The 27,500-nt window shown below is 42.5% G+C and overlaps 2 protein-coding genes across 4 annotated transcripts in view; one reads left to right on the top strand and one right to left on the bottom strand.

Moving 5' to 3' along the window:
• The window catches only part of slc28a1 (solute carrier family 28 member 1), a 17,580-nt gene extending 424 nt beyond the window's left edge, over window positions 1–17,156 (top strand). Inside the window, exons 3-18 of the mRNA XM_063197524.1 lie at window positions 475–566; window positions 820–923; window positions 1,250–1,439; window positions 1,930–2,071; window positions 4,176–4,289; window positions 4,523–4,594; window positions 4,930–5,010; window positions 5,445–5,525; window positions 6,904–7,029; window positions 7,838–7,968; window positions 8,807–8,975; window positions 9,765–9,944; window positions 10,879–10,960; window positions 11,791–11,889; window positions 13,044–13,149; window positions 14,630–17,156. Of these exons, the coding sequence (XP_063053594.1) occupies window positions 475–566; window positions 820–923; window positions 1,250–1,439; window positions 1,930–2,071; window positions 4,176–4,289; window positions 4,523–4,594; window positions 4,930–5,010; window positions 5,445–5,525; window positions 6,904–7,029; window positions 7,838–7,968; window positions 8,807–8,975; window positions 9,765–9,944; window positions 10,879–10,960; window positions 11,791–11,889; window positions 13,044–13,149; window positions 14,630–14,744 (1,884 nt within the window). The 3' untranslated portion in view covers window positions 14,745–17,156. The remainder of the gene's footprint in view (window positions 1–474; window positions 567–819; window positions 924–1,249; window positions 1,440–1,929; window positions 2,072–4,175; window positions 4,290–4,522; window positions 4,595–4,929; window positions 5,011–5,444; window positions 5,526–6,903; window positions 7,030–7,837; window positions 7,969–8,806; window positions 8,976–9,764; window positions 9,945–10,878; window positions 10,961–11,790; window positions 11,890–13,043; window positions 13,150–14,629) is intronic.
• Window positions 17,150–27,500, bottom strand: part of alpk3a (alpha-kinase 3a) — a 36,097-nt gene continuing 25,746 nt past the window's right edge. For all 3 annotated transcript variants that reach the window (XM_063197520.1, XM_063197522.1, XM_063197521.1), the window contains 6 exons: window positions 27,221–27,256; window positions 23,454–23,728; window positions 22,019–22,107; window positions 21,434–21,651; window positions 18,915–18,963; window positions 17,150–18,173 (listed from right to left, as the gene is read on the bottom strand). In XM_063197520.1, the coding sequence (XP_063053590.1) occupies window positions 17,774–18,173; window positions 18,915–18,963; window positions 21,434–21,651; window positions 22,019–22,107; window positions 23,454–23,728; window positions 27,221–27,256 (1,067 nt within the window). In that variant the 3' untranslated portion in view covers window positions 17,150–17,773. The remainder of the gene's footprint in view (window positions 18,174–18,914; window positions 18,964–21,433; window positions 21,652–22,018; window positions 22,108–23,453; window positions 23,729–27,220; window positions 27,257–27,500) is intronic.

The following is a 27,500-nucleotide window of genomic DNA, read 5'->3' as shown; positions in this document are numbered from 1 at the left end:
CTTATGCTTACTTGTGACAATGTTTTTGTTTATGCTGGCTTGTACGGAGGAATGCCAGTGTTTGGTAGAGGTCAACTTTTTATGGAATTGTCATCATAACTACCACGTTTTCTGTATCATACACATCATACCCCCTGAAAGGCTGATAAATAAAAAAAAACACTGGCTTGATGACGCTTTATGAGATGGCCTGATGGTTAGGGAGATGGTTTGTGTTGTGTTTTATTTGTTTGAACTTTTTTATTATTTTCTTTATTGACTTAACAATTTGTAAACACACATTGTTGTACTGCCACAAACCACATACACATTTACCAGACTGAACATACATGTAAACCATACAATGGGAATAAGGAAAAAAAAGGAAAAGGAGAGGGAGGAAACAGAACATGAAACTCATAATAAATATCTGTTATAATTAAAATAAACGGATTGTTGAGCTCATATTTTGGTGATTCTGTGATGTCCCTGTAGGATGACAGCAGTGATACCAGCAGCAAGGCTTCAAGTCATAAAGACAGAGACATTGAAAAGGATTCGACCACAGAATCAAAATCATGCTGCAGGTAGGCTACTGCGATGAAATGCATCACTCACTGTTTACAGTAATAGCCTTTTTAACAGCATAGTACATGTATGACAAATTATAATACATGACTTCTTGCATGTTCTTGCACTAACTTCAGAATGCAGTTATGATCCTATACATTTAGTTTGCCACTGAATTGCAACTGCTTGTGGAGTCAAAAAATGTGAAGCTTGGTGTGCTGATGCAATTTCTGTATACTGGTCAATAAGCAAATGTCTTTGCCTTTTCAGTTTTTTTCTCAGTAAATTGTTTGCACCCATCAATGCAGTTGAACGGTACTGCAAGAAACACTCCAGGATCATCAAGTATATTGTGTTGGCCCTTCTCGGAGCAGGTAGTACAGCTTTCAATGGACCAAGCTCATGCTTCCTTAGAACTAAATTCTAATTTGAATTGGCATGAAACATGCCAATATAGTGGTATCTTAGGTGCAATGGTCAATGTTTGCTTCCTTATCCTACCCTCCTTAGTGATATTTCTACATTGTGCAGCCAAATCAAAAATAACCATAGCTGAAAGCTACAATGTGATTGGAAATGGCAGATAAGGTTAAGACTACAGTTTGCACTGAGTATTCAACTCAATTGTTTACGTAAGTGGAGAATTCAGAACTGGATCAAAACAGTTAATTTTCCCTGATGGCATGTGTTTCCCCTACAGGATATGTTGCCTATTTCATCACAGCCTGTGTTATGGACTTCAACAGGGCAATTGCCCTTGTAGTCCTAACTAGTTTGGCAGTGGTCTCCACACTCTATGACCTCATTAAAAAGTACAAGGGCGACGATATCAAGAGGTGCTTCAAACCTGTACACAGGTGTTTCAAGAACAACCTGAAATGGATAAAATGGTACGTTAAAATATTTGTTTTTTGTTTGTTTTGACATTCTTTACAGTTGCATGTTTGCATCAATGTTGATGTCTGCCTCTGTCAAAAATCACTGTTTTTTTCTGTGTGATATGCCCGAAAGAAAGAGTATTTGTACCATTAATCTCAGCTTTTGTATTCATGAATGTGCTCAAGTAAATGTTCCTCTTACTCATCAAACCTGAGAGCAGAACAGTGTTAGGAAGTAGGAAATAATTGGAATGATAACACTGAAGTGTGTGTGTGTGTGTGTGTGTGTGTGTGTGTGTGTGTGTGTGTGTGTGTGTGTGTGTGTGTGTGTGTGTGTGTGTGTGTGTGTGTGTGTGTGTGTGTGTGTGTTTACATGTGTGTGTGTGTGTGTGTGTGTGTGTGTGTGTGTGTGTGTGTGTGTGTGTGTGTGTTTACATGTGTGTGTGTGTGCGTGTGTGTGCCTGCGTGCATGCGTGCGTGTATGTGTGTTGTGACCCTGCAGGCTGTTCATCCTGGCCGTGGTGGCTGGCCTGGTGGCCTGGTTGGCCATAGACAACTTTCAGCGTCCCCGGCAGCTGATATCCTTTGGGGGGATCATCATGTTCATCATAGGCCTCTTTCTCTTTTCCGCAAACAGGACGGTGGTAAGTTTGACACTGTGTGTGTATACCCATTGCGAATTGGTCTTTACAGGACTGTGACAAAGGGTGCTGATGTCTACGTGTTCCGCATGGGTCTGTTGTTGTGTTGTATGGCCTTTGCCAAATCGATGCAGAATCGTCCGTGCCCTGCATCGCGATGCATTGCTGAATCCATTATGGCTGACCGCAGTATTGTGTATGCCTGTTCCTGTGGTGAGTTCAGCGTACTCTGTAGGAGACTGTATTTTCATTGTGGATCAGTGTCTCCTTGGAGGACTGTGGTAAGAGTGTTGTCTGTACGTATGTTCATCATGGGACTGTTGCTCTTATCCACACACAGGATTATGATTAGTTCAGCATACCCTACAGCAGTGGTTCTCAACTGGAACAGTCTTGGGACCCATCATTTTCCACTCTCATTCGGTCGCGACCCAATTTTTTAGCGTTCAAGTCAATTCAATGCAATTCTCAAAATGTAACCAAGACTCGATCTCGCATAAACATTCAGATTGTATCTATGACGACAGATGACACAGAGTTCACTAGCCTAACAAAATAAAAGTTGTAAATTGTTGCAGGAAAAGTTGGAATTTTTTTTTTTTAGAATTATGTTTTTTTTTACACCAAGGCTCCGCGACCCACCCATGACCCCTCCGCGACCCACTTTTGGGTCGCGGCCCACCAGTTGAGAAACACTGCCCTACAGTCTAGGCTGGAAATGCATTGTGGATCTGCGTCTCTGAGGAGTGGTAAGGGTGCTGCTGTCTGTTATGTTCGTTGTGGGCCCGTTTCTCTTCTCTGCGAACAGGACTGCAGCTAGTTGGACAGGGTGTGTAGGCTCTCCGCTGGTATGTTCCTTACTCAAGGGCTATGGTAATGGTGGTCTGTACATTGCTTATTGGATGGTTATTGCTTACAGTCAAGTACTGGTGATGCTGGTGGTGACATGGCCATTGTTTACAATGGGACCTATTTAACCCATTCATTCTAGGAAACGCATCTGCGGATATTTAAATGTATGCCTTTACCTACCGATGTTGACAATTTTAGTTGGGTTTTAATGAGTGATGCCTTAAGGCAATGATGCATGTCCTGTGGCATTGCCCTTCCTGGTATATAAGTCAAAGGAAAGATTCTGATTTAATTGCAGCTTCAACCAGTAGCATACGGAGGCATATCATGGGTGTGAGTTCAGGCTTCTTCAGGCTTCTTGTTCACTGCTGACCTGTTAATTTCTCAATGACTGTAAGTGTGATGTTGTCTGTATGGTCTTTACTTGCACTTCAGGACTCTGTTAAGGGTGGTGGTGTGTATGGTCATTGTGGGTGTGTAACTTTCTTTCCCCCAAAGTACAGCAGTAAGTTTGGCGCTATGTGTTTGGGCGGTGGTGTCATGCACGGCTAGCAGAGTGTCTGCTGGCAAGCCTTTTCCCACACACTCGCACACAAACAGACAGACAGACAGACAGACAGACAGACAGACAGACAGACAGACAGACACACACACACACACACACACACACACACACACACACACACACACACACACACACACACACACACACACACACACACACACACACACACACACCACACGTCCTTATCTTTGGGCTACCCATAGCTATTCTGCAGACTTTGGATTTCCTGTGAACTTTACACCGACACTTTGACACACTATGTCACAACATTATGACGTTTCAAAATGGAACCAGTGTGTTGTTTAAAATATGTTAAAGGGACACTGTGTGAGATTTTTAGTTCTTTATTTCCAGAATTCATGCTGCCCATTCACTAATGTTACCTTTTTAATGAATACTTACCACCACCATCAAATTCCAAGTATTCATTATGACTGGAACATTTTTAGCTGCAAAAATGACCCTACTTGGACCATACTAGAAAATATTTGTTTATTACTTTGTAAACTTTCATGTAAATATCACATTTGGCGATGGCCAACCCATTTTCAATAAGCAGCATAGTTGCAGTGCCTTTTTAGGCCATTTCCTGCACAGTGTCCCTTTAAGTGTTAATTCAAAAGTAATGCTGGAATGTTGATCGTGATACAGTAGACCGGGTCCAATTTGAATTTCTCTTTGTGTATGCAGGTACCATGGCGGACTGTCTTTTGGGGTCTTGGCTTGCAGTTTGCAATTGGCTTGTTTGTCATCCGGACACAGCCAGGCCTTGTTGCATTCAAGTGGCTTGGTGATCAAGTCCAGGTACTGTATCTGATGCACCAAACATCTGTCATGGCTTTAGCTGTTTCCCTGTCCCAAACTAGAGTACTTCTGTAGTCCGTGATTGCACAGAACAATGACATCTTAAAATATGGAATAATGATCGGTGAGGATGATTATAACTGGCAAAAGTGGGTTGTTAATGTTTCAGTCAACCTTTTTTGATGAAAAGTAATTTATTCACCAGAAGTATAACATTGCTCACATTATTTCAGATATTTTTGGACTACACGAAAGCTGGATCTTCATTTGTGTTCGGAGACCTGATAGATATCTTTGCATTTCAGGTGAGTCTGTAGCTACATACAGTAATATGTGCATGGAGGTTTCATTCATAGGGTTGTTGTTTTTTTAACGGCTGTCATTAAGGCTTTGTTTTTTTCCACATTTCAAGCCAAGTCAAGTGTACTTTATTGCCAAATTTCTCTATATAGCATTACACAGAGGATTTGAAACAGACTCCAGATGTGCAATTTATACTAAAACAAATACTCAGTCAATTCCTGAGCAAAATGTGTTGTTCCCTCTAATAATAAATGAGCAAAACCAGACAAGTGTCCGGTAAACACTGGGTTCTGCTGTACAAATACATACAGTACTTAATGTGTTTGTGTCTGTGCAGGCTCTGCCCATTGTGGTGTTCTTCAGCAGTGTAATGTCTGTCCTCTACTACCTCGGAATAATGCAGTGGATTATCATGAAGGTAAGAAGAGGCCCTGTGTGTCTGTTCACTGGCTGGATTTGGAGTGGTGAGGAGTGGAGGCGTTGACTGACTGGAATGTGTGTTATTGGGGCCGCTGACAGTTTTGGACGGGGCCGGGACAAAGTTATCTATTGCCCCCCCCCCACACACACACACGCACGCACATACACGCAGACGCACACACACACACACACACACACACACACACACACACACACACACACACACACACACACACACACACACACACACACACACACACACACACACACACACACACACACACACACACTCTCTCTCTCTCTCACAGAAAGAAACCAATTCTGGGCCCCCTTTTCCTCCTGGTCCTGTGAAAGGTACCCCGTTTTCTCCACTGTTGACTTCCCTGTCTATAATGATTTTGAGCTATGCTAACTGCTCCTTTTCTCTCTCAGATTTCCTTCATCATGCAAATAACAATGGGAACCACGGCTACAGAGACACTGAGTGTGGCAGGAAACATCTTCGTTGGTCAGGTGAGGTGGCAGCCCAGTGAAGAATCTTAATCTAATGTATCAATGCGTATAGCCCCATAATGCATAACGTAATGGAACACTGTAATAGACATTGAGCCCGTTTATATGTCCACAATAACAGGGTTATTGGAATAAACAGGTTGTTGGAGTAAATTATTGCTGTTTAAATGCAGTTCGTCGGTTGCCTGTGTTCCACTAAAGTGTGTGACACGAAGCGAGAATTTAATGCTTGTGATTGGCTACTTATCGTTCTAGAATGTCAATAACCTGACCCGATTATGCTGTATACATGTCTTCAGAAATCAGTCAATAAACGTCAATAAACCGATCATGAAAACTGTTTATTCAGTTTACATGAGCGCTCAAATAAACCGGTAACTCCAAAAACCTGCTCATAAACGGTTTATTGATACGCATATAAACAGGCTCATTGACAAGCTAACTACCACAGTACTACACTACTGTGACATACCATAAGGCCTTTAGTAATGCACTACGACTTGGTCCTTGCTATTCTGGTAACAGCAAATGTATTATGTTGTGTTTTAACAGGTTAATTTACTTTGGGATTAATACAATTTACTCTACTACTCCTTGATTCTAATATGAAAGCGCCACCAATGATTATGTGACCTGATTTTATGAATGTCCGTCGTTGCATAAGACCAGCTGACTTTACCTCACCCGGCCCCCTCCGTAAACTGTTTGGGATTCTGTTACTGAGTTACGTAATGGCCTGTCGTTAACCTAAAAATCAGCAAAAAACTGAAGGAATTTTCTGAGAAATGACTCTGTCTCTGACACAATAACCTGCTTTTAAAGTTGGCCTGTAAACAATCTTAAGATCATTCACAATAACTTGTTCTGGGAGAAGCTATGGTGGTCCCACAGCCCTTACAGAATCTGTGGTTGTCCTTCACTGTCTCTGAAAACCAGTTTAGACCAGAGATAGCTCTGTTTCCCTGTGAGCTAAAATGATCAATTGCCGGGTAAAGTATCGCCATTAGAAAATGACATGGGTGGAGATGATACAGTTTATGTATGTATATGCTTTGTGACTGAAGGTCAAGGTCAGCTTTATTGTAAAAAAAACCACATGTACAGTAAATGAAATGCCACTCTTACCTCCCCCCACCTTGAACACTATCCTATATCTTCTTCTAAGCATTTTATGAACACAATATAAACATAAAAATCCTGTGACAACACACCTATGAAATCATGGCCATACAATATACACATAGGTAGCATTGAATTACAACTTAGTAGGACATACAACACAGAACATACAGTATAATAATGTGCATACAGACATCAGTAGTTCATACTAGTATACTAGAAGGCTTACATGTAATATTCTGCCATTCTGATGATGTAGACTGAGGCGCCACTGCTGATTCGTCCGTACCTGAAGGACATGACCAAATCAGAGATCCACGCTGTCATGACGGGAGGCTTCGCCACCATCGCAGGCAGCGTGATGGGAGCCTTCATCAACTTTGGAGTGAGTCTTTTTATCAAAATATTAGATTATACATACTATAAGATTAGAAATACAAATTATTTATTATTAGATTTATTATTATGATTTAATATTATTATATGTTTACAGGAGGTTTAAGATATGGTGTATACGTCCTATATCTTGACTCCCCTTTTTTGTCTTTAGTCATTTCTTTAGCTCTTGAATGCCGTCTATCTCCCCTCCTTTGGCTTGCCATGCCATGCCATACCAGGATGTTCACTTACTAAATACTCCTAGTGCAATCCTGTAGGGAACACATCAGTGTTAACTGACACCCCTTGTAGTGTACGCTGTAGCTGTGGAGTTAATGATCATGTTGACCAAAGGGTGTTCGTCCAGACTCCTATCATGGCCCTCTGCCCCCTCTCTCCTGTCCTCTCCACCCACTGGTCTGCTCTTGCCAAAGATTGTTAGCCACAGCTCGGTGATGCTGATAAGCCTATTGTGTCATAACAGTCTGTAAGTTCAGGTGGCTCGTGGAGAATGTGATGGTAATTTACTCCACTGCTTTAGGAGGAGGCCAAATATTATTAGTGATGGCAGCCAGAATATCTTTTGTGTGATACTAGAAAACTCTGCTTCCACCTCTGTTTGATTTAATGTCTGTCCTTCCTTCTCTCCTTCCGTCTTTGCCTCTTTTCTAAAGATTACCCGTAGTAATGATACTGTCCATCTGTTTTGTTATCAGATTAGCTTATCTGTGTTTGTCTATAAATACCACATGCTGCTGAAGAGAGTGTGTTGAACGTGACCATGAGGGCTTTTAACTGTGCTCCCCAACCAACAGATCGATGCCTCCGCCCTGATATCCGCCTCTGTCATGGCTGCCCCATGTGCCCTGGCGGCCGCCAAGCTGTCCTACCCCGAGAGGGAGGAGAGCAAATTCAAAAACAGCAAAAACGTGAAGGTGGATGGCGGGTGAGAGACCTATGCTGAGTAGCACATAGACACCTTGGCCTTGCCCATGAAAGGATAGCTCTAATATCGATGGTGCATGCATTAGCCATGTTATTGATAATGTGAGAAAAGACATTGGTTATGTAAACATACATTTCATTCTGTCTGGTTTACTCAGCAGTCAGTGCTTGTTAAGCTCTTTATAAACAAACGTAGTCTTTAGATCAGGGTTTCCCAAACTGTGGTGCGTGCACCCCTGGGGGTGCCTGGCCTGTCACCAGGGGGTGCGCGAGCTGAATAGAGCAATGGTGGATATGTGTGGTATTTTTTAATGAACGTCAGGTAGTTTTAATTGTTTGATGAATTAAAAGTGTAATTTATAACTCATAGACTTGGCATGCAATAAGTTCCATTGTAATGATGGCAGAAAAAAACGTCTGATTGGAAATCAGGATTACCCAAAATGTGCGATGGAGCAACATTCGCTTAGGGGGTGCGCGAACCACATTGAAATGTGAAAGGGGGTGCGTGGAGAAAAATGTTTGGGAACCGCTGCTTTAGATCATAATCATGGTTGCTGAGCACAAAAGTGTGTCTGAATGAAAGGCTGGGGAAATCTGCAAACTATTACTGCTTTTACAAAAGTGATTTTCACTTGGAAAAAGTGTCTAATGTGGTCTTAGACAGGTGTGGTTGGTTTGTTACTTACTATGTTTAATACAATTTCTGGGGAACTTATAATAATGTGCCAATATTCCCATAAATGGTAAATATTCTCATAATTTCCATATAATAAAAGTACACGTCATTTCCTTTTTTTCTTTCCCCTTTCCCCCTTTTTTTTCGTTCTTCCTGAAAGGGGTGAACAAAATATTTTGGAGGCAGCAAGTGGAGGTGCGTCCGCCTCTATCGGGCTGTGCGCTAACATAGCAGTGAACCTGATAGCATTCCTGGCAATCTTGGCATTCGTGAACGCGGCGCTGGACTGGCTGGGGGGCCTGGTGGGATACCCAGAGATCACCTTTCAGGTATGTGTGGGTCACACACACACACACACACGCACACAGACACACACACACGCACACGCACACGCACGCACGCACACACGCACACACTCCTCAGGATCACATTATTCCAGTGGCCTGTGCCAGTTTTGCAGGTACAGTACATGTAAGTGACTTCAACTCTTGAGATTGAGGTCAGCATGTTGACTTTTCATGACCAATAAATACAGTATCGTCTTGACAAACTGATTCTCCAAATGTCAATGAGGCATTTTTTGCAAGCACAAAAAATATATACTGTAGGCAAAATATACTGTAAAGTAAATATTCACTAACTAGAAAGTTTAGATGACTTTGACTTGAAGAAAGAGGCACGGTGCCTTTTGTCAGAATGAGGGAATCAGTGACTTCTGAGAGTTTGTGTTTTTGATATTTATTGATCATTTTACCTTAATGTCTATTTGAGTACCTGTGTCTTTGACAACTCAATGGTGAGATAAGCCCTGTCAACAGTAAGCGATGCAGACAACTCTTATCTTTCGCCTATTATCATGCCTAGTCAGAAAGGGCTAGGAGGGGGCTTAGTTACATGTAACTCAGACAACTTCCACAAGGCGATCGAACAGCAGGAGAAAAGTGCACCGTGGGTAACACACACGTACACATACATGCACGCATGCACGCGCGCACACACACACACACACACACACACGTACCCTAACAAGAAGTGCACAGTATTGCACTGGTTGAGACTTAGAAAGAGTGCAAGTGGGTGGATACCTGACGTATCTTTTCCCTCTCTCTGTCTCACAGCAAATCTGTTCCTACGTATTCATGCCCATCGCCTTCATGATGGGCGTGCCCTATGAAGAGGCCTTCGTCGTGGCAGAGCTCATCGGCACCAAGCTCTTCCTCAACGAGTTCATCGCTTACGAGAAACTGTCGGAAATGAAGACCAACAGGCTGAATGGCCTTACGGAAAACACAGTCTCGGCAAGTATTGTAGTCAAGGCCGCTGACCGCTTTGGCTGGGCCCGGGACAAAGTCATCTGAATGCCCCCCACACCCCCAATACATACAATGTAATGAGAACCCAATTCTGCCCCCCCTTCCCTCTGGGCCCGGGACAGCTGACCCCTTTTGTCCTCCACTGTCGGCTTCCCTGACTGTAGTTACCATGGTACATAATGGCCTTACGGAAAACACTGTCTCAGTATGTACTTGTGTTTTGCTATTATCACCTGCAGTGGCATGGGGTATTGGGGTGCTCGGTATTTTATTCATCCCGACATCCTGTCATTTTTATGCAATTGTGTGAGAGACACAACGGCATGGGTGAGAATGCAATCACTAACTTTCATGTTACCACCCTTTGAGTCCCATAAATGAGTGCAAGTGCATGCTGTTGGTAAGGATACGTGTTATGGTTTTATTGGCCTTAAATGATGGAGCCTGATGCAATTGTTATTTGATATCTATTGGTACCGCAATACATGTCAGCAAATTATTTTCAGTTATCTATGTTTGTCATCAGTATAACAATGGCAGTATAACACTATTAATAATAACTTTTCAATATAACACTGAACACTTTTTTGTAAAGTTCAAAGGTATTGTGTTTGTGACATTGTATCGTGATACAGAAACATCTCTTGTCAAAGTGATGACAATCATGCAGGGTGGATACAGAACAAACCCTACTGAGTAAACAGTGCTGCCCATCCTGTTTGGAGGAAAACACAATGTTTTAATGTTATGCCTTTGAACCGTCATTGAAACATTTAGGTACTGTGTAGCTAAACAGCATCTGCAGTCAGAAGTCAAGTCAAATCAAGTCAAGTCAGCTTTTATTGTCACTTTCTTCATATGTGATTTAATGTACAATTTACACTCGTGATTCTAAAATAGCTGATATTTCCCATTGCAGATTAGGACAGAAATCATCTGCACGTATGCACTTTGTGGCTTTGCCAACTTCAGTTCTCTTGGGATCGTCATTGGAGGCTTGTGTAAGTGCTACTTTCCATGTCATCGGTTCTGGATTCAGAAAGTTGAATGTTTGTAACTCATCACACTCATCTATCCTAGGGGTTTTTCCCCTGTTGGCATAAAGGCTTAGAGTTGCTGTTACATTTCCAAATATATGTTTATTCTACTATAATCCATGCTCTTCTATTAATTAGATGATTTCCCACTACCTCAAGGTTACCTTAACCTGATTTATTATTGATCCAGGTTCCTGGAATACCCCCAGAGGAAATACAGGAAGAGAAATAGACTACCGGTATTCCTCTTCCTGTATTCCAGTTAACCTTGAGGTAGTGGGAAATCACTTACCGGTAATAGATGAGCATAGAGTCTTAATTGTCTTCAAGGTACACTGTGTAGTATGGTGGCCAGAGTTGGTATTGCAGCTGAGCTGCTCAATGAAATGGTGCTGCTCATTGCCAAATTTGATCTTTTCATGAATATTTATTTACGAAATAATAAACCAATGTTTCCAAGTATGATGAAAGTACAGTAGGTTTTGCAGCTAAAAATGAATTTGACGGTGTTGGTAAGTATTTGTTAAAAGGGTAATATTTCTTAATGGGCCTGCATGAATTCTGGAAATGAACTACTAAAAATTTTACACAGTGCACTAACTACTAACTAAATGACACACGTGGGCTATCATCAGGTTTACCAATTCCTGAAGGTTATCACTTAACCATTATTCCCTTGTGATACATTCAATGGCTGTGCATGTTTGAATCTTAATTTGGATACATTTCTGAGTGGGGTATTTCGTATTTTATTTGGCATTATATTTTGCTCTATGTTTTCCCGGCCCTGCCAGCCTCCATCTGTCCTTCAAGAAAGGGTGACATCTCTCTTCTGGTTCTGAGAGCCCTCTTCACTGGCACCTGCGTGTCTCTCATCAACGCCTGTGTGGCAGGTAAGACGCCATGTTGTGCACCCGGGATAATGTTCATACTTCACTCCATATACACTATGTCACTTCATAAGGGCAGGGATAGACAACTTTTTAAAAACTACTTCTACTGAACCAATCAGTTGAAATTATACTGTTGGTTGATAGAGAACACTCTATTCCTTCCAAACAATTTTGTTAGTCAACGAACAACCAACTGCACCTCGAATCTGCAAGTGTCAGTCAGATCCATGTTCATGTCGGCCACTTACCCTCTGATGGTGGCGGTGACAAAATAATAGACTTCCTTGTGTATTGATCTTGCAGCATACATACAAACCTGGCTGTGGTCTGGTAAAACCAAAGGTGTTTAGTGTGTATATAGTGCCAACGCATATAAGTCAACTACCTCCACCAACCTTTAGTGTACTTGTATTGTGTCATGTCATCAACGTCTGTGTGACAAGTAAAATGCCTGCTGTGCACCACATGTGACTTCAGCCATATTTAAACTGGTTTTCATTACAAAGGAAGCGAGTTGCATTGGTTTGTTTCAAACTCCCTTTTTGGTTGACTATAGGAGTAGGACTTACAAACAAAATAAGTATGTGTGTAGTGCCAATTTCTGAGGAGGGTACCAGCGTACACTCCAAGATTTTGAGGTTCTGGTCATGCAAAACTTAGTTGTACAAGGGATAAAGACGGCACACTTCTGTTGCCGATGCAGACATTGTATGCTTTAATTGAAATGTTTCAGCCATCCAGACAGTTTCAAAACTAGTGTGAAGTGGCAAATTCCTTGACCTGCATTGAAACTTTAGTGTATTTGTGTTATGTCATCTTGACCTGTGTTACCTAATCGGAGACATACTAGGTTCAGAAAGTCTTGTTTTGTGCTTGTAATGCCATGACAATGACATGCTAAATTTATACGACACTATGGGTGTCATATTTTAACCTCCTGGCAAGTTCGAAGACGGGAAGGGAAGGTAAGTCTTATACTATTGAACCGTTAACCTACCAGGTTCCGTTCAGTAGCTTTAATTGTTTTGAAGATTTGGAAACTTCACCTGAAACTGCCCGAAACTGCCTGACACAATAAATAGTGATGGCAGTAAAGATTGCAGAGACCCAACCCTATCGATCTTTATGGTGTCATGTTATCTTCTCTTCTCCAGGTCTCCTCTTTGTGCCTCCACCGGACTGCATGGGCCTCTTCATGGCTGGCGACTTCAACATCACTAACCCAGACATAACCACCTGCTGTAACGACCTCTTCCAAAGGTGAGTTCACCCGACTGCTGTCCTATTGCCACACAGAAGATGGCGAGGTGTTATTGACCCCTTTGAAAGGGGTGTTTACTGCTATCCAGGGCCGCTGATAGGCTTGACTGGGTCCACGACTAAATCGCCTGAAAGGGCTCCTATTTAAGTACAAATAAACTGCAATGAGGATCCAATTCCACTCCCTGGGCCTTGGCAACTGACCCTTTTCCTCTATTCTTGACCCATTTTGGAGTGTCATGTGTCTTGACAATGTTATTTACCTCACAACCTTCTGCTACTTATTTATATGTTCTTGGGCAGGGGGTGTGGGGTGAAAAGATGGCCACTTACCAGGGGCATAGGGGTGAGGTGGTCACTAAAGGGTTACTAGGGCCGAAGAGGCCACAAGGACTCTGGAATTGTATTGTACCTTGTTTGTTGTATATGTTTGTAGAGGACCTATGTTTGCAGATGTGAGGATTTGCTTGTGTAGAATTTGACACAAAATTGTGCATGTTTTTATACAAAGAATCACATAGAATGTGACTTAGAGTGGCCTAGCACAGGGTTTCCCAAACTGGGGTGCGTGCACCCATGGGGGTGCAAGGCCTGCCACAAGGGAGTGCACGAGCTGAATAGAGCAATGGCTGAGATGTCTGTTTTTTACACAGAATTAATGAACATTATGTAGTTTTAATTGTTTGGTGAATTGTATGATGGAAGGATCCATCTGAAGTGTAATTTATAACTCCTAGACTTGTCAGTGCGACTGTGCAACATTCACTTAGCGGGTGCGTGAACCACATTGAAATGTAAAAGGGGTGCGCAGGGTAAAAAGTTTGGGAACCACTGCCCTAGCACAATGGTTCTCAAAAGTGTGGTCCGGGTTGCCAGGGGGGTCCCTGAGACTCTCTGTTAGCCTTTCACACCACTGCTTCTCTCTACAGAGGCTAAGATAGCTCTGTGAGGCAATTTAAAATGATATAAGCAGAATGAAGTAATTGAAATATATGTAATAACTTGACTACCTAGAGAACAATTGTGGTAACTGCAATTTGTGGAGCGATTATGAAGAGGACGACCTTGGATAAAGTTCTGCTCCATTAGTGGTCCCCGACCCAAGAAAGTTTGAGAACCCCCTCTTCATTTGAAGCTTCAGTACAGGCCGACCCTGATTCTAGATGTATTACGTTTATTCTTATTAAATTAAGTTGTTAGGTTTCTTTTGTTTCTGAAATGTAAAGGTGTTATCCTTTACCTGGCATGTTTCAATGGTGTAACTCCCATCTTCATCAGAGTCACATGGATGTTGATGTGTGTCATGCTTTAAAATCGGCTGATGTTACTGTATGTTAAAACATGCCAAGTAAAGGATAACACTTTTACATGTCTGAAACAAAAGAAAACTAATGACTTGACCCTGATTCTAATTCTGATTCTGACCACTGTGTTTGTGATTCTAATTCTGATTCTGACTACTGTGTTCTTGGTCCTGCAGCACTGTGAACAATGGGACGGTGGTGTCCTTCGTGGGTGACTGGACCTCCATCAAAAACGCCACTCTCTACCTGAGCAGCTGCTGCGATCTGATCAGCAATACCGTATGCCCGTAACATGCTATTGCCACATATGCCAAGGTATTCCCATAACGTGCTATTGCCACATATGCCAAGGTATGCTCGTAACATGCTATTGCCACATATGCCAAGGTATTCCCATAACGTGCTATTGCCACATATGCCCAGGTATTCCCATAATATGCTATTGCCACATATGCCCAGGTATTCCCATAACGTGCTATTGCCACATATGCCCAGGTATTCCCATAATATGCTATTGCCACATATGCCCAGGTATTCCCATAACATGCTATTGGCACATTGTTATTTGCTACAGGGCTTGCCACTGAATTGACATGTGGAAGATCTGTGGTTAGTGGAAAACCCTTTTTTAAATACATCTATCAATACAAGAATGTGTTTTTATTAAGTCATGAAAAGGCAAAAAGTATATAACTTATTTTATTCAACCCAATTCATGTTGACCCTATGTTTGCCAATTTATTTATTACAATTGTGAGAGATATACAGTAACCTGTAGGTGTATTCAAGTATAAATGTTTTGAAGCCGTTTCTAATCTACTGTAATTTGAAGCTATTAGTAATGACCTTTCCCTTCATGTCTTGTAAAATGTTGTTTTGGAAATCCAAATGCAGCTTTGTATATACAGTATAATATTGTAAGAATGTTAGATGTCTAATTTGTCATTATTTACCTATAGTATATGTATAATATTATCAAAACTGTGCAATCATTTTTGTAACTTTGTAAATACATTAATTTTACTAAACATAACATTGCATACATTTACAGACACATGGCCTCTTTTTATTTGCACTGTACATATTTATTTTATAAAAACATTGACACAACATCACCACACGTACTGACCTAACGCACAAGATCACAACATAGGCTCACACTTCCTCGTTCAACCTTTCCCCTTTCAGGATTCTTTCTCTGTCTCTCTTACACACACACACACACACACACACACACACACACACACACACACACACACACACACACACACACACACACACACACACACACACACACACACACACACACACACACACACACACACACCGAGACATAGAACACACATTCTGTATTGTCATATGATTATCACTGAGGAACGAAGTGATTTGTCACACACCAGGCAATGCATCTCTTTTCATTCAATCTACAAAAACCCATCTATATATTTTATTTATTTAAGCTGTGACTTTCTAAATGACATCTTTCGCAATGGCTCAACAGAAGCACAACAATACTAGTCCGTCTTCTCATCAGAGGGGGACAGTATTTGGATGTTGTGGGATACACAGGTTTCCTGTGTTATCCTAATGATAATGTCAATAATAATAATAATAATAATAATGACTAAACATTTGGCACCCTTCACTGCTGTCAGGCTGTGAGTTGCCTTTGGCTAACTCACTATGTGGAAAACTTGCACTCTGCAAAAAAGAAAAGACAAAAAAAGACTCACCAAGCAGTGACTGTGCTAGGGACACAACACAACCACTGGCCATTACAAAGTTGATCAAGATGGTACAGTATAACTACAAAACATTTTCTTGAACATTTCTTTAACACCTTCTTAACATTTTTTTACTCTCTAATAAGTTGTCTTTTAAGGCTGTCCCAGGCAACCTAACGACAACAGCAAAAGAAAACTGTGACATTCATATATGTAAATGCTGCGTTGTAACATCGAGAAGAAATAGCCATTTTTAAGAGTTTCCTGCACCATTGGGAGAATGCACCATTAGGTTTTCTCCTAAGGCTCAAGGGATAGGTTTTCCCTCTCCGCGATGCATAGAGATCAAATAAACCTCTGTACAGAATAAAGTACAGCCTGAGTAGCGAGGAAGAGAAAAGAAAAGAAAAAAAATGGAACAAGAGAAAATAAAATCAGTGAATTCATGACTACTCTGACCTATGATTGGCAAGCCATCACACAAATAAAGTAATTTATGCTGTACAAACAGAACGTCATATCTCTCATTACATCACGCAAGGTTGAAGGCCTTCCCCTGTGCAGCTTCTGATCACACTTCAGTCTCTTAATTTTTCCAGAGCAAATGTGTGCAGCTTGGACAAATTTACAAAGTTGTACCAACCAACAAAGTCGGACCAAAAAAAGTATCTCTCTCGAAAAAAATATTTATTTATATTATGTACTGTATATTGCACCCACCTACCCATTGGCAAGTGTGCCGCTACATTTTTGTACTTTCAGGACAGGATGTGCCGAGCACCGTGTGCTGTTCCTGAGAGTGGGAGGCTTATCATCTCTGTTAGCTTCTGTTTGCTGGGCAGATACAATACGCCCTGCCTCAGCATAGCCTGCTAACTCTACTACCTGAAAGGAGGAGGAGGAGGAGGAAGGATGAAGAGGAGGAGGAGAAGATGGAGGTGGGAGAGAAGGGGGAGGAGGAGGAGGAGGAGGAGGAGGAGGAGGAAGGATGAAGAGGAGGAGGAGAAGATGGAGGTGGGAGAGAAGGGGGAGGAGGAGGAGGAGGAGGAGGAATAAGCATAAGTAGGGGGAGGAGGAAGGAGAGGAGGGGAAAAGGAGAAGGAAGGAGAGGAGAGGACAAAGAGAAGAAAGAATAAGAGGAAGGGAGGGAGGGAGGAGTAGGATAAAGAGGGAGGGGGGAGGAGGAGGAGGAGGAGGAGGAGGCAACAGTAGAACTCACAGTAGAACTTCAGCTCTCATCACCTGGAGTGACAGCTCACTGGCTGTTGCCCCTTGGCCTCTCTACGCTGTCTACAGTAGCCATCACGTCTTCACTCGTCTCTTTTCATAAGAACACTCAGACTAATCGTCTGTCACATTTCTAGTCAAGGCCACGATCATGTGCAAAAACACCAGCGTCTGCCACCAGTCTAGATTAAGATGTCTGACGTCAAAACAGGACTAGGTCATCTTTTTTTTTTACCTTTAGGGAAGGGTGAGAAATCCCACTCTAAGCAGCTTCGATTGAGCAGAGCAGAACAGAGCAGCTTTGCGTGGTTCATTTCCACAACCCCCCTTTCTCCATTCGTCTTCCTTCCTTCTGTCACCACACTTTGTCTATCTCATTCTGACCACTTTGGGGATCTCCACCGCTTTGTGCTTGCCGCCAGCATCCCCCCCTGCCACCTCCTCACCACCACCACCACCACCACCACCCACCGTTTTCCTGGTGACTTTGGGGCTGGTGGCCAGCTTCCTGCTTGGCGTCGGACTGCTGCCAGCCTTCCTCTGGAGCTGGGGGCTGGTGGCGCCCGTGCCCGTACCCGTACCCCCCGTGCCCGCTGCCTTGCGTGACAGCATGGGGCTTCGGGATCCCTTCATCTTGCTGGGCTGCTGCATGAAGTCGGTGACCTTGATGGGGCGCAGGCCCATTAGGCCGCAGTAGTAGTTGCACTGGTGGTGCGTCAGGAACTGCTCCAGCACCTTCGGGGACGCCTCGTCCGTTAGGCCCTGGTACCTGGGACACAGAGGAACACCGTTGGGGTACAGTAAAGAGCTTTGAGAGTAAGAGGGCTCACTGGCCGGAAAATACATTGGCAATGAGGAAGTACAGAAGTGCTGTTGTTCCATGGCACTGCTTTGGTGAACGGATTAAGGCAGGCAGCAGGTGGTAAGTGTAATGTTTAGGTAGCCTTAAGTAAACTACACCAAAGTTGGGGTTTAGACTAGAGATGTACGTACAGGATCCAAGATCTGGTTCCGGATCCGGCAGGATAATAGGGTTTTTCACAGGATCCGGATCCGGTTCCAGGATCCAGGATCCGGTAGCCGAGGCTTTTCAGACAAAATAGTTAGAGCCAACGTGATAAAAAGGGCCCACGTGTGTGAGTTGGCTATGTGTTTCAACCCTTTCGTAGGATCCGGTATCCGGTTCCGGATCCGGCAGGATCTTAAGCAGTGGATCCGGTATCCGGCAGGATCCTAAAAATCAGGATCCGGTGCATCTCTAGTTTAGACATGCAGAGGTTCAGTTGTAGTTGCAGACTGGAACGATCGTCACCAGGTTCACGTTGGGAACATGGGTCGGGGACATTGCTTTTTATGTAGGCCTACATGTTCCTTCCTGTAAAGTAGTTACAGTTCTGTACATTTGAAACTTTTGGTTAGTGCACTCTGATAAGCCCATGCACTTTCAGTAGTTCTGAATACAAATGCAATACAAAATGAGTAAAAGTCAGGCTCAGGAATGTACACTAACCCTTTAGTCTTGGCAGCAATCCTGATGTTGGTGACTTTCGATTCAACTCCTAAAACAAAAATAGACATGAAATCATTCATGGAGCATACGCAACTGAAGCCAGAACATGTTGACAGGCTGGTGTTTCTGGTCAAAAACCACCTAAGCTTCATGCTGTTGCCTTTTACATAATTATTAACATTCAGCTTTATTTTGTTCATCCCTCATATAATGCATTGTTGGTCATATTTCATTTCCTGAATTTATATAACAGTCTGCACAAAATTCAGTTGTATATTGTTGATGAGTAATCATGCTTGATAATTGTGATTTCAATTTTGATCCACATAATCGTGATTATCAATTTTTCCATGATGTTGTAGCCTTACCCATGTGCATGCTAATTTAGAATAGGCACAGCTAGATGGTCTTCGTGATTCCAACTGATTCACCGAATCAGCAGATCTTATAGCAAATCCATCCTCTACAGTACTATATGGCAAGCAGGGCTCTAAATTAACACCCACCAACCAGTCAAATGCTGATGAAAATTCAGTTTGGCTGGTAGAAAAGACACTTTGACCCATTAGGGAGTGTGTGTTTGGCTAGTAGGATTATCATCTAATAGCCATTTTGTCTAGAGATGAAAAAAGTTAATTTAGAGCCCTGATGGCAAGGATTTTTTAACAATCTTCTCAAGCTGATTTATTCATTTATTCTGTGGTTACCAGACTCAGCTGTGGGGCATACAATTTGTCTTCATAACTTCTGTCATATTGTTTTACTTTTTAATATTTATTGACTCAGAGGACAGCATAAAAGTTAAAATGTGTCTGCGCTACTAGTTTGCGCACAAATGGAAAACAAACAACTTTGACTTGAACGTACTGTATACTGTATGTGGGGTGTCCTTGTCATCAGAGGGTTGCAACTTGTAGCTTCAAACACTGCAACCTCCGGGATAATGAATATGCATGCACTCCTAAACCATTACACTTGGACAAAGCATTGAACCAGAGAGAGTGTAGAGAGAGAGGTTCCATTGGCCCATTGTTTCCGGGTTCTATTATTGCAAAGGTGAAATCGCCCTTTAGGCAGACCTAGGCAGACCTAAGGACTGTTCTATTCAATGCTAGGAGTATTATGACACGTCCCTTTAGGCAGGCCGGAACCTGGTCACGTTAGGCGCCCATAGCAACCTATTACATTGGCATATCTCTATATACTTAAAGAATCTTTGATTGATCCAAGCATTGTGCCCTGGCCTATACCTAACTTCACATGGTACCCTGTACCTGGAAGGAACTGTAAGCTGCTTTGGACCAGCTGACCAGCTGGAACAGCTAACTGTAATGCGACATGAATGGCAAAGACACAGCAGCCACCTTTGAGCTGCGTCACTGCCAGTTCTCTGTTAGTCCGCTCTTTGCCCTATGTAGCAAACTGTGTCGTGAGCTATGCAGCAAACGAGCTCAGTGATAGTGGACTTAGTCAGCTCAATTAAGCAGCGCCTAACTTGCTACAGTGACTGATACTGATACTGAAATTCATTCAAAAGTATTACAGAGGATACCCACATTATGTTGTGAGTTACTGCATGTGTACACTACTGTATGTGTGAACTACGCATGAAACGTGAAAAAGGTGTTTCAGACATGACAAGGGTTGCTGACAGCTTCGGCCAAGCCTGCAACCAAGTCATCTGAAAGCCCACCCTCTTAATGTAATGACAAGCTGATTCTGGGGCCCACTTCCCCCTCTGCCCAGGACAACTGGCCTGCTTGTCCCGCCCTGTCAGCGGCCCTGGACATTCATAATAAAACCCACCTTCAGTGTGATCACCAGGTTTCTGTTCGTCCACTGTTTTATCTGGTGCCATATGTAGTGATTTTAAACATCTTCATAGTTATTGCGTAGTTATCTTTGTAGTTGTGGTTAACACCCACCCTCTAGCTGTGTGACCACCAGATTTACGTTTGGTCCACTGGTGTATCCTGTGCCATATGTAGTGATTTCAAACATCTTTATTTATCTTTATAGTTGTGCTTAAAGGGACACTGTGTGAGATTTTTAGTTGTATATTTCCAGAATTCATGCTCCCCACTCACTAATGTTACCTTTTTCATGAATACTTACCACCACCATCAAATTTTAAGTATTCATTATGACTGGAAAAATTGCACTTTTCATACATGAAAAGGGGGATCTTCTCCATGGTCCGCCATTTTGAATTTCTTAAAATAGCCATTTTTAGCTGCAAAAATGAAAGTAATTGGACCATTTTCAGAAAGTATTTGTTTATTACTTAGTAAACTTTCATGTAAAGATCAAATTTGGCAATAGGCAGCCCAGTTTCAATAAGCAGCACAGTTGCAGTACCTTTTTTGACTGCACATTTCCCGCACAGTGTCCCTTTAACACCCACCTTCTAGCTGTGTGACCACCAGGTTTCCGTTGGTCCACTGGTGTATCCGGTGCCATATGTAGTGATTTCAAACATCTTTATTTATCTTTATATTATAGTTGTGCTTAACACCCACCTTCTAGCTGCGTGACCACCAGGTTTCCATTGGTCCACTGGTGTATCCAGTGCTGGAATGTGCTGCACTTCTGTTCCACCTCGTTGGAGGTTCTGGTCACCAGACGGCCCGAAGGGTCCGTGAAGCAGTACCTAACGTACTCTCCTTTAAGCTCTGCCTCCACGGTGACGTACGGCACCGTATTGGCTGGCCGGTACATCAGGTAAACCGGGCTCACTCTGAGCGAGGGTAAACACACAAAGAAATGTTGATACAAGAAGAACAGGATAGCATACAATAAGCATAAAGGACATGTTTAGTTCTGTGTCTGTCTTTGCTGTAAGAAAAATGGATCTGTGTACTGATTTACCTAGCTTACTCAAAGTACAAATTAGTATGTAATGAGTTTTAATACCACATTAATTTAAATACTTGGCATCGTTATTCAAATGGTCAAAAGATTAGTTGTTGTCTTGTGCCCATGACTGTGCAGCAGTTGAAAACTATTGCATAATAAAAGAACATGACACTGCACCTTTTACAACCCACAGTTATGGCGTAATCGACCCATAACAACGTTCAGGAAATGTGGGGTGTGTTACTCACTCCAGAGCATGGCCAAAGTTTTCGATCACTCTTGCCTCAGCGGCAAAGATCTTGCAGTATTCTCGGAGTACATTCTGCATTCTGCACAACTGTAAGAAAAAAAGACAAAGGTATTCTGTGGGTCTGATCAAATGTTATCAAACAATGACATGAAAGGAAATCAAACAATGACAGAGTCTGTGGTTGTTGCAACTGACGTGTAAGCTGTGTCAAATTGTTTTTCTCTATTCCTGTTAATGAAAAACATTTCTCCTCCTGGCCGACTGAGTTACAATGAGTCAGGATGGTAATAAATCTTGTGATCGTCATGCTTCCTTTCCCAAAAACAAAACAAGGAGTCACTTCCAGTACTGCGTAGAAACTGTAACAGCATGAACTGGATTGCCTGATCAGCCTTAGGAGTCTTACTTGCTGTTTTATCATATTGAGTTATTTAATGCCATATGTCATTGCAATGGTGAAACCATAAGCTCCACAAAAATCTCCTGTTTGTGGTACATACTTTGTAAATACTTTGTACATTTTTGTGGTAATGTATTTTTCTTTGTTTCTGTGATGAAGGGATCATCACTAGGATTGTGGGTGTGCTCTGACTGCCATGTTGACAATTCTTTGGCATCAGGTTCAATCCGCACGGGTTTGAATCAGCTAACAACTAGCTTGACAGGCCAGACATCAAATGTATCGTTTGAGGCCAATCCATAGGCAGAGCCCAAGAGTGGAACCAATGGTCGTTCTCTATTCCTACTCTTTGCTAGAAGTGAAACGGAAAATAACAGCAAAATAATAAAAAGAAAAAGACAGGGGAAACAGCCACTTCAGACCATTTTGGACAAATCACCTATTTGGTTCTAAAGAACAACTAAACACTAACAAAAGTGAGGCGCACACATGGCTGGTGCCAAGTAATATAGCTGGAAAGGTAACCAAAGTGCGCGGACATAAACTGTAACAACAGACGTTTCGGGTCTAGCCCATTGTGAATGTCTTCAGTCCAAAAGAGAGTGTGCTGCTCACATTGATGATCCTACAATGACTGGCAACCTGGGCAACGCCCCCTCTGGAAATTGCCCAGTCGGCCTGCCCCTAGGGCCTGTCTCCTCATCTGTTTGGTGGGCTCCAGGTTCTACACCAGGGGTGGGGCGCCTATGGGCCGCGGGCCATTTACAGCCCGTGAAGCCGTCTAATCCAGCCCCCAATATAATTGTAATGTTATGCAGTTTCACATGAAATATGACGTGTTTTGTAAAGCAATCTTAGAAATTACATTTGCAATACAATTAAAGTCACACAGGTCTAAAGTGCAGGGGGAAATCCTGTTTTGTGTTCATAGTACAGCCTTTGGAGAAGTTGATACAAATTTCAAGTGACCCCTTGAATAAAAAATGGTTCCCCACCCCTGTTCCACATAATAAGTGAGGGTGTCTATCCTCACCTGTTTGGTGAACTCCAGGTTCCTCTCCACGAGGTGGCTCTCCTCCTTGGTCCCGTACGCGATGAGGTTGCGCACCTTGGTGATGCAGGTGCTGCCGGACTCGAAGACGGGGTCCAGGCCGTAGATGACCTTGACGCGCGTGGCCTTGTGGGCGAAGCCCTCGCCCAGGTGCACCTCCTCCGTCATGATGCGGCCGAAGAACTTCTCGCCCCAGCTGCCGGGGTCGGCCAGGCCCTTGGTGAACAGCAGCGGCGTCATCTCGATCTCCTCACCCACTAGGGGAGAAGAGAAGCCGTTGTGTTATAGAGATACTACTTTACTCTTCTCAATGACCTAGCCCACTAGTGCACAACAGAAGCAGTCGTGTTGTATAGTATGGTAGTAGCGACTAATAGAGAAGAGCAGCAGTCATATTACTTAACTACAGGGATTAAAGTTTTCCGTCGCTACGACGGAATTCCGTCAACTGGATTTTCGTTTGGACGGATTTCCGTCCGTATAATTTATGTCAATTAATTTACAATTTTTACTTTCCAACTGAACTCAAATCGAGAGCACTCCTGGTCATGAGAAGGGGACGAGAGGTGTGTTTGGTGTAGGCCTCCGGATGTAGTTAGGCTTATACACTCCACCATTGGCGGTGTGATACAACATTCACTCATCAGTAGCCAGAGCCATCTAATAACAGAGTTGCGCAAACCGGGGACCAGGAAGTCGGTTGGTGATGTGATTCGCGTAGATTAAAATGTTTCTTAACAGTAAACTTCTGTTCGTTGGAAACTAACACAGAACCATCACATACCAAACAAAGATTAAGTACAAACAAATTACATGACCTTTACCACATTTTCTGTGTTATACCGCCACCTCCTGGAACTAAGTAACTTCTAATAGAACTAAAGTCAATGGGGATTTCCATGTTAACTCTCCGTGAGGCTCCATGAGAGCCGCCATTGCTGTGGAAAGATTGGTCCATAGAGGTCTATGGGAGTGGCGTAACTCTGTTATTAGATGGCTCTGTCAGTAGCATTAGCCTAGTTTTGGGTCATCCCCTGTTCTTCCGTGTTCCAAAAAAAAAGTACACGAGCGGTCAACAATTCTGTGGCAGCGCAACGCGAGAGATTAAAAAAATAAATAGCCAAAATTGTTGCTCATGGCAGAAAAGAAAATAATTGTAATACAATGTAAAGTGCAGTGACGTTTCCATATCATTGCACCTGCCGTGGCAGATATTTAGAAAAAAAAATGAATAGTTTACTTCGACTGCGTATGATGTCCTTTTCATGAAGGGTTTGCCTTTTAAGCATTGTGACTCTTACTAGCATTATTCATAGCCCCAATGGGACGACTAACTAGGATAGCCTACCATGCGTTTCATCCTCAAAGTTTAGCGCGTTTGACTGGCTGCGTGTAGAGCTAGTTGTCTTTTTGACAACGGATAATTCACAGTCTCATCTGTACTCATAGCAGATTAACAATTGTTGTTGCCGATATATATATTCAAGAAATAAGTTAAAAATGGGTTGCATTTGGGTCACGGATAGGCTATCCCTGGCAGAGCCAATTTATGCCACGTCTGTTCTGGGAAGCAGTGTTCTGATGGGTGGACTCATGGTCGATAAATGCCGTTTCGACGTTTGTTTCATTTTCAAGGCTGGTTACTTTGTGACGCTATTTCTGCTAACTGGAATAGTGTGCAGCAGCAACAGTTGTGTGTGCGCTTGTTTTTGAGTGGCTCAACGTCTGTGCCCATCTTCTCGGACTATGCGTTTCGTTTGAGTTCAGTTAGCCTATTTGCGCACTGTGCACTCAGGACTGATGGGTGGGTGATTTGCCTTGATTCGAGTGGAAAGCTGCGCGACAAGCTTGGGAAAGTGTGTTACTTTTGTAAACGATAGGCGTATGTCTGTGACTGTCGTGTCTGCTGCGTCCTGTCAGCTTGTAGAACACGTGCGCATAGGAAGAATCGGGGACGTTTTTTAAATCAATGGTAAGCGTGTGCTTGGCACCGCACATCAAGAAGCAAAAGAGTAGCCAGTAGTTTTCAAAACGGTAGAACACAGAGGTAGACATACCGCACCCTGTTTTAAACGTCAAGAAGTTATTTGTAACAGGATGAATACTGAAAAAGGCCGAAGGGTGAAAAACATACAAATAATTAAAGCTAGTTTTCTCCCTCTGATTGCTATGATCAGGGCTTTTTAAATGTCAGAAATACAACTGCAAGCAATGGGCACCAGTGCTTTCACCAGAACAGTGTTTGCCCATTCTAATGTGAAAGACAAAATACAGCCGGCTACTACTAGGCTACAACAAAAAAAACCCATAATGGGATCACTCACTGTATCAACACATTGCAATTCCAAGTCAATAATTCTGTGAGATCAGCTACCATTTTGAAGCAGCATTCATTGTGAATCCATTCTGCATGATGTTGTGAACAATTCATAAACAATGGGTAGAAATAACCAAAACATGCCCCAAATTTCAGTTCAATCTTTGCAGTCTGATATAGTATCCATGCCTCCATTCTCGGCCAGTTCTAGTCAATCTGGTGAGCGAGCGGCCTAGGCCTGCCCGCCCTCTTTCCTTTTTTTGTATTTAGAAATTGGCATCTGTAAACATAGCATTGTAGGCCTACATCTGATTGAGCACATCTGATCTAGTACCTACAGGTACACATTACTGAGTCTATATAGGTCTACTGAGTGTATAATGAATATTCATTGTTCATGTGAAGTGTAAAGATTTATGTTGGTTGAAGTTCTGATTTTGTGGCACTTTTTGGTATTACTGGCGCCCTCAAGACATAGGCCTATTCTGCTCTAGGCGACTGCCCCGTCTGCCTATGCCGCTGGCTCTGGCACCATTCCTTGCATGTATGTTTCGTCATGAGGGCAGAGCCTGGCTACATTGGTTTTCGTAGGGTTACGGAGTGATACTCGATCGGGTGCCTAACCGGTAAAAAAGTTCAGTCAGATTACTTTTTTTTGCTTTAATCCCTGCTTAACTAACCCTGAAGGAAATTAAAACCCCTTCCACACAGAGCCTCTGTTATAAACTTATGGTAACCAAAATTACTCTTAGTTACTCTTAAAGGGACACTGTGCAGGAAATGGTCAAAAAGGGTACTGCAACTATGCTGCTCATTGAAACTGGGCTGCCTATTGCCAAATTTCATCTTTACATGAACGTTTACTAAGTATTAAACACATATTTTCTAGTGTGGTCCAAGTACAGTCATTTTTGCAGCTAAAAATGGCTATTTTTGGAAATTCAAAATGGCGGAGCATGGAGAAGATCCCCCTTTTCATGTATGAAAAGTGCCCTTTTTCCAGTCATAGTGAATACTTAGAATTTAATGGTGGTGGTAAGCATTCATGAAAAAGGTAACATTAGTGAATGGGCAGCATGAATTATGGAAATAAACAACAAAAAATCTCACACAGTGTCCCTTTAATGTGTAATAATAATGTGGGTGAGCCCATCTACAGACAGAGGTTACAGAACAAGCAGGAAGTTAGGTGTTTTGTTTAGACTTTTAAAAAAAGTTAGTTGTCATGAATTCTACAAATCCGAAAGGTAATAGCTACATTATTTTGGCAGACTGAGTTTAGGCCGGCGACCGATACTCTGAAAATTAATTTATCTAGTGACTAAATCAGTTCCTTCGGATTATTCTAAAAGCTGCTTGAGCATTGCCACTTTGAAGGCGTTTTCTGTCTTTCATGTTTATGTACTGTGAGTTCCACACACTTATTCCTTACCTTCTAATTCATCTCTCAACTGGTACTCGGCCAGAACTAGGAACACATGGGAGACAAGAATGACAGGGTGTCAGATGGTGAAACATATGGAAACAGCAACCTGCACTATTATGTGCCATGAGAATGCTTGAAGAATGTTCTGTTTTAATGACAAAGAATGTTTGAGAATTTCCTCTGAATTCTAGAGCACACAGACCCTCACCCCCAACTCCCTCCACACACACACACACACACACACACACACACACACACACACACACACGCACACACACACACACAC

Source organism: Engraulis encrasicolus, chromosome 4, assembly GCF_034702125.1.
Source record: "Engraulis encrasicolus isolate BLACKSEA-1 chromosome 4, IST_EnEncr_1.0, whole genome shotgun sequence".
Lineage (NCBI taxonomy): Eukaryota > Metazoa > Chordata > Actinopteri > Clupeiformes > Engraulidae > Engraulis > Engraulis encrasicolus.
The sequence above is the reverse complement of the archived record's forward strand: the minus strand, read 5'-3'. Positions and strand labels throughout refer to the sequence as shown.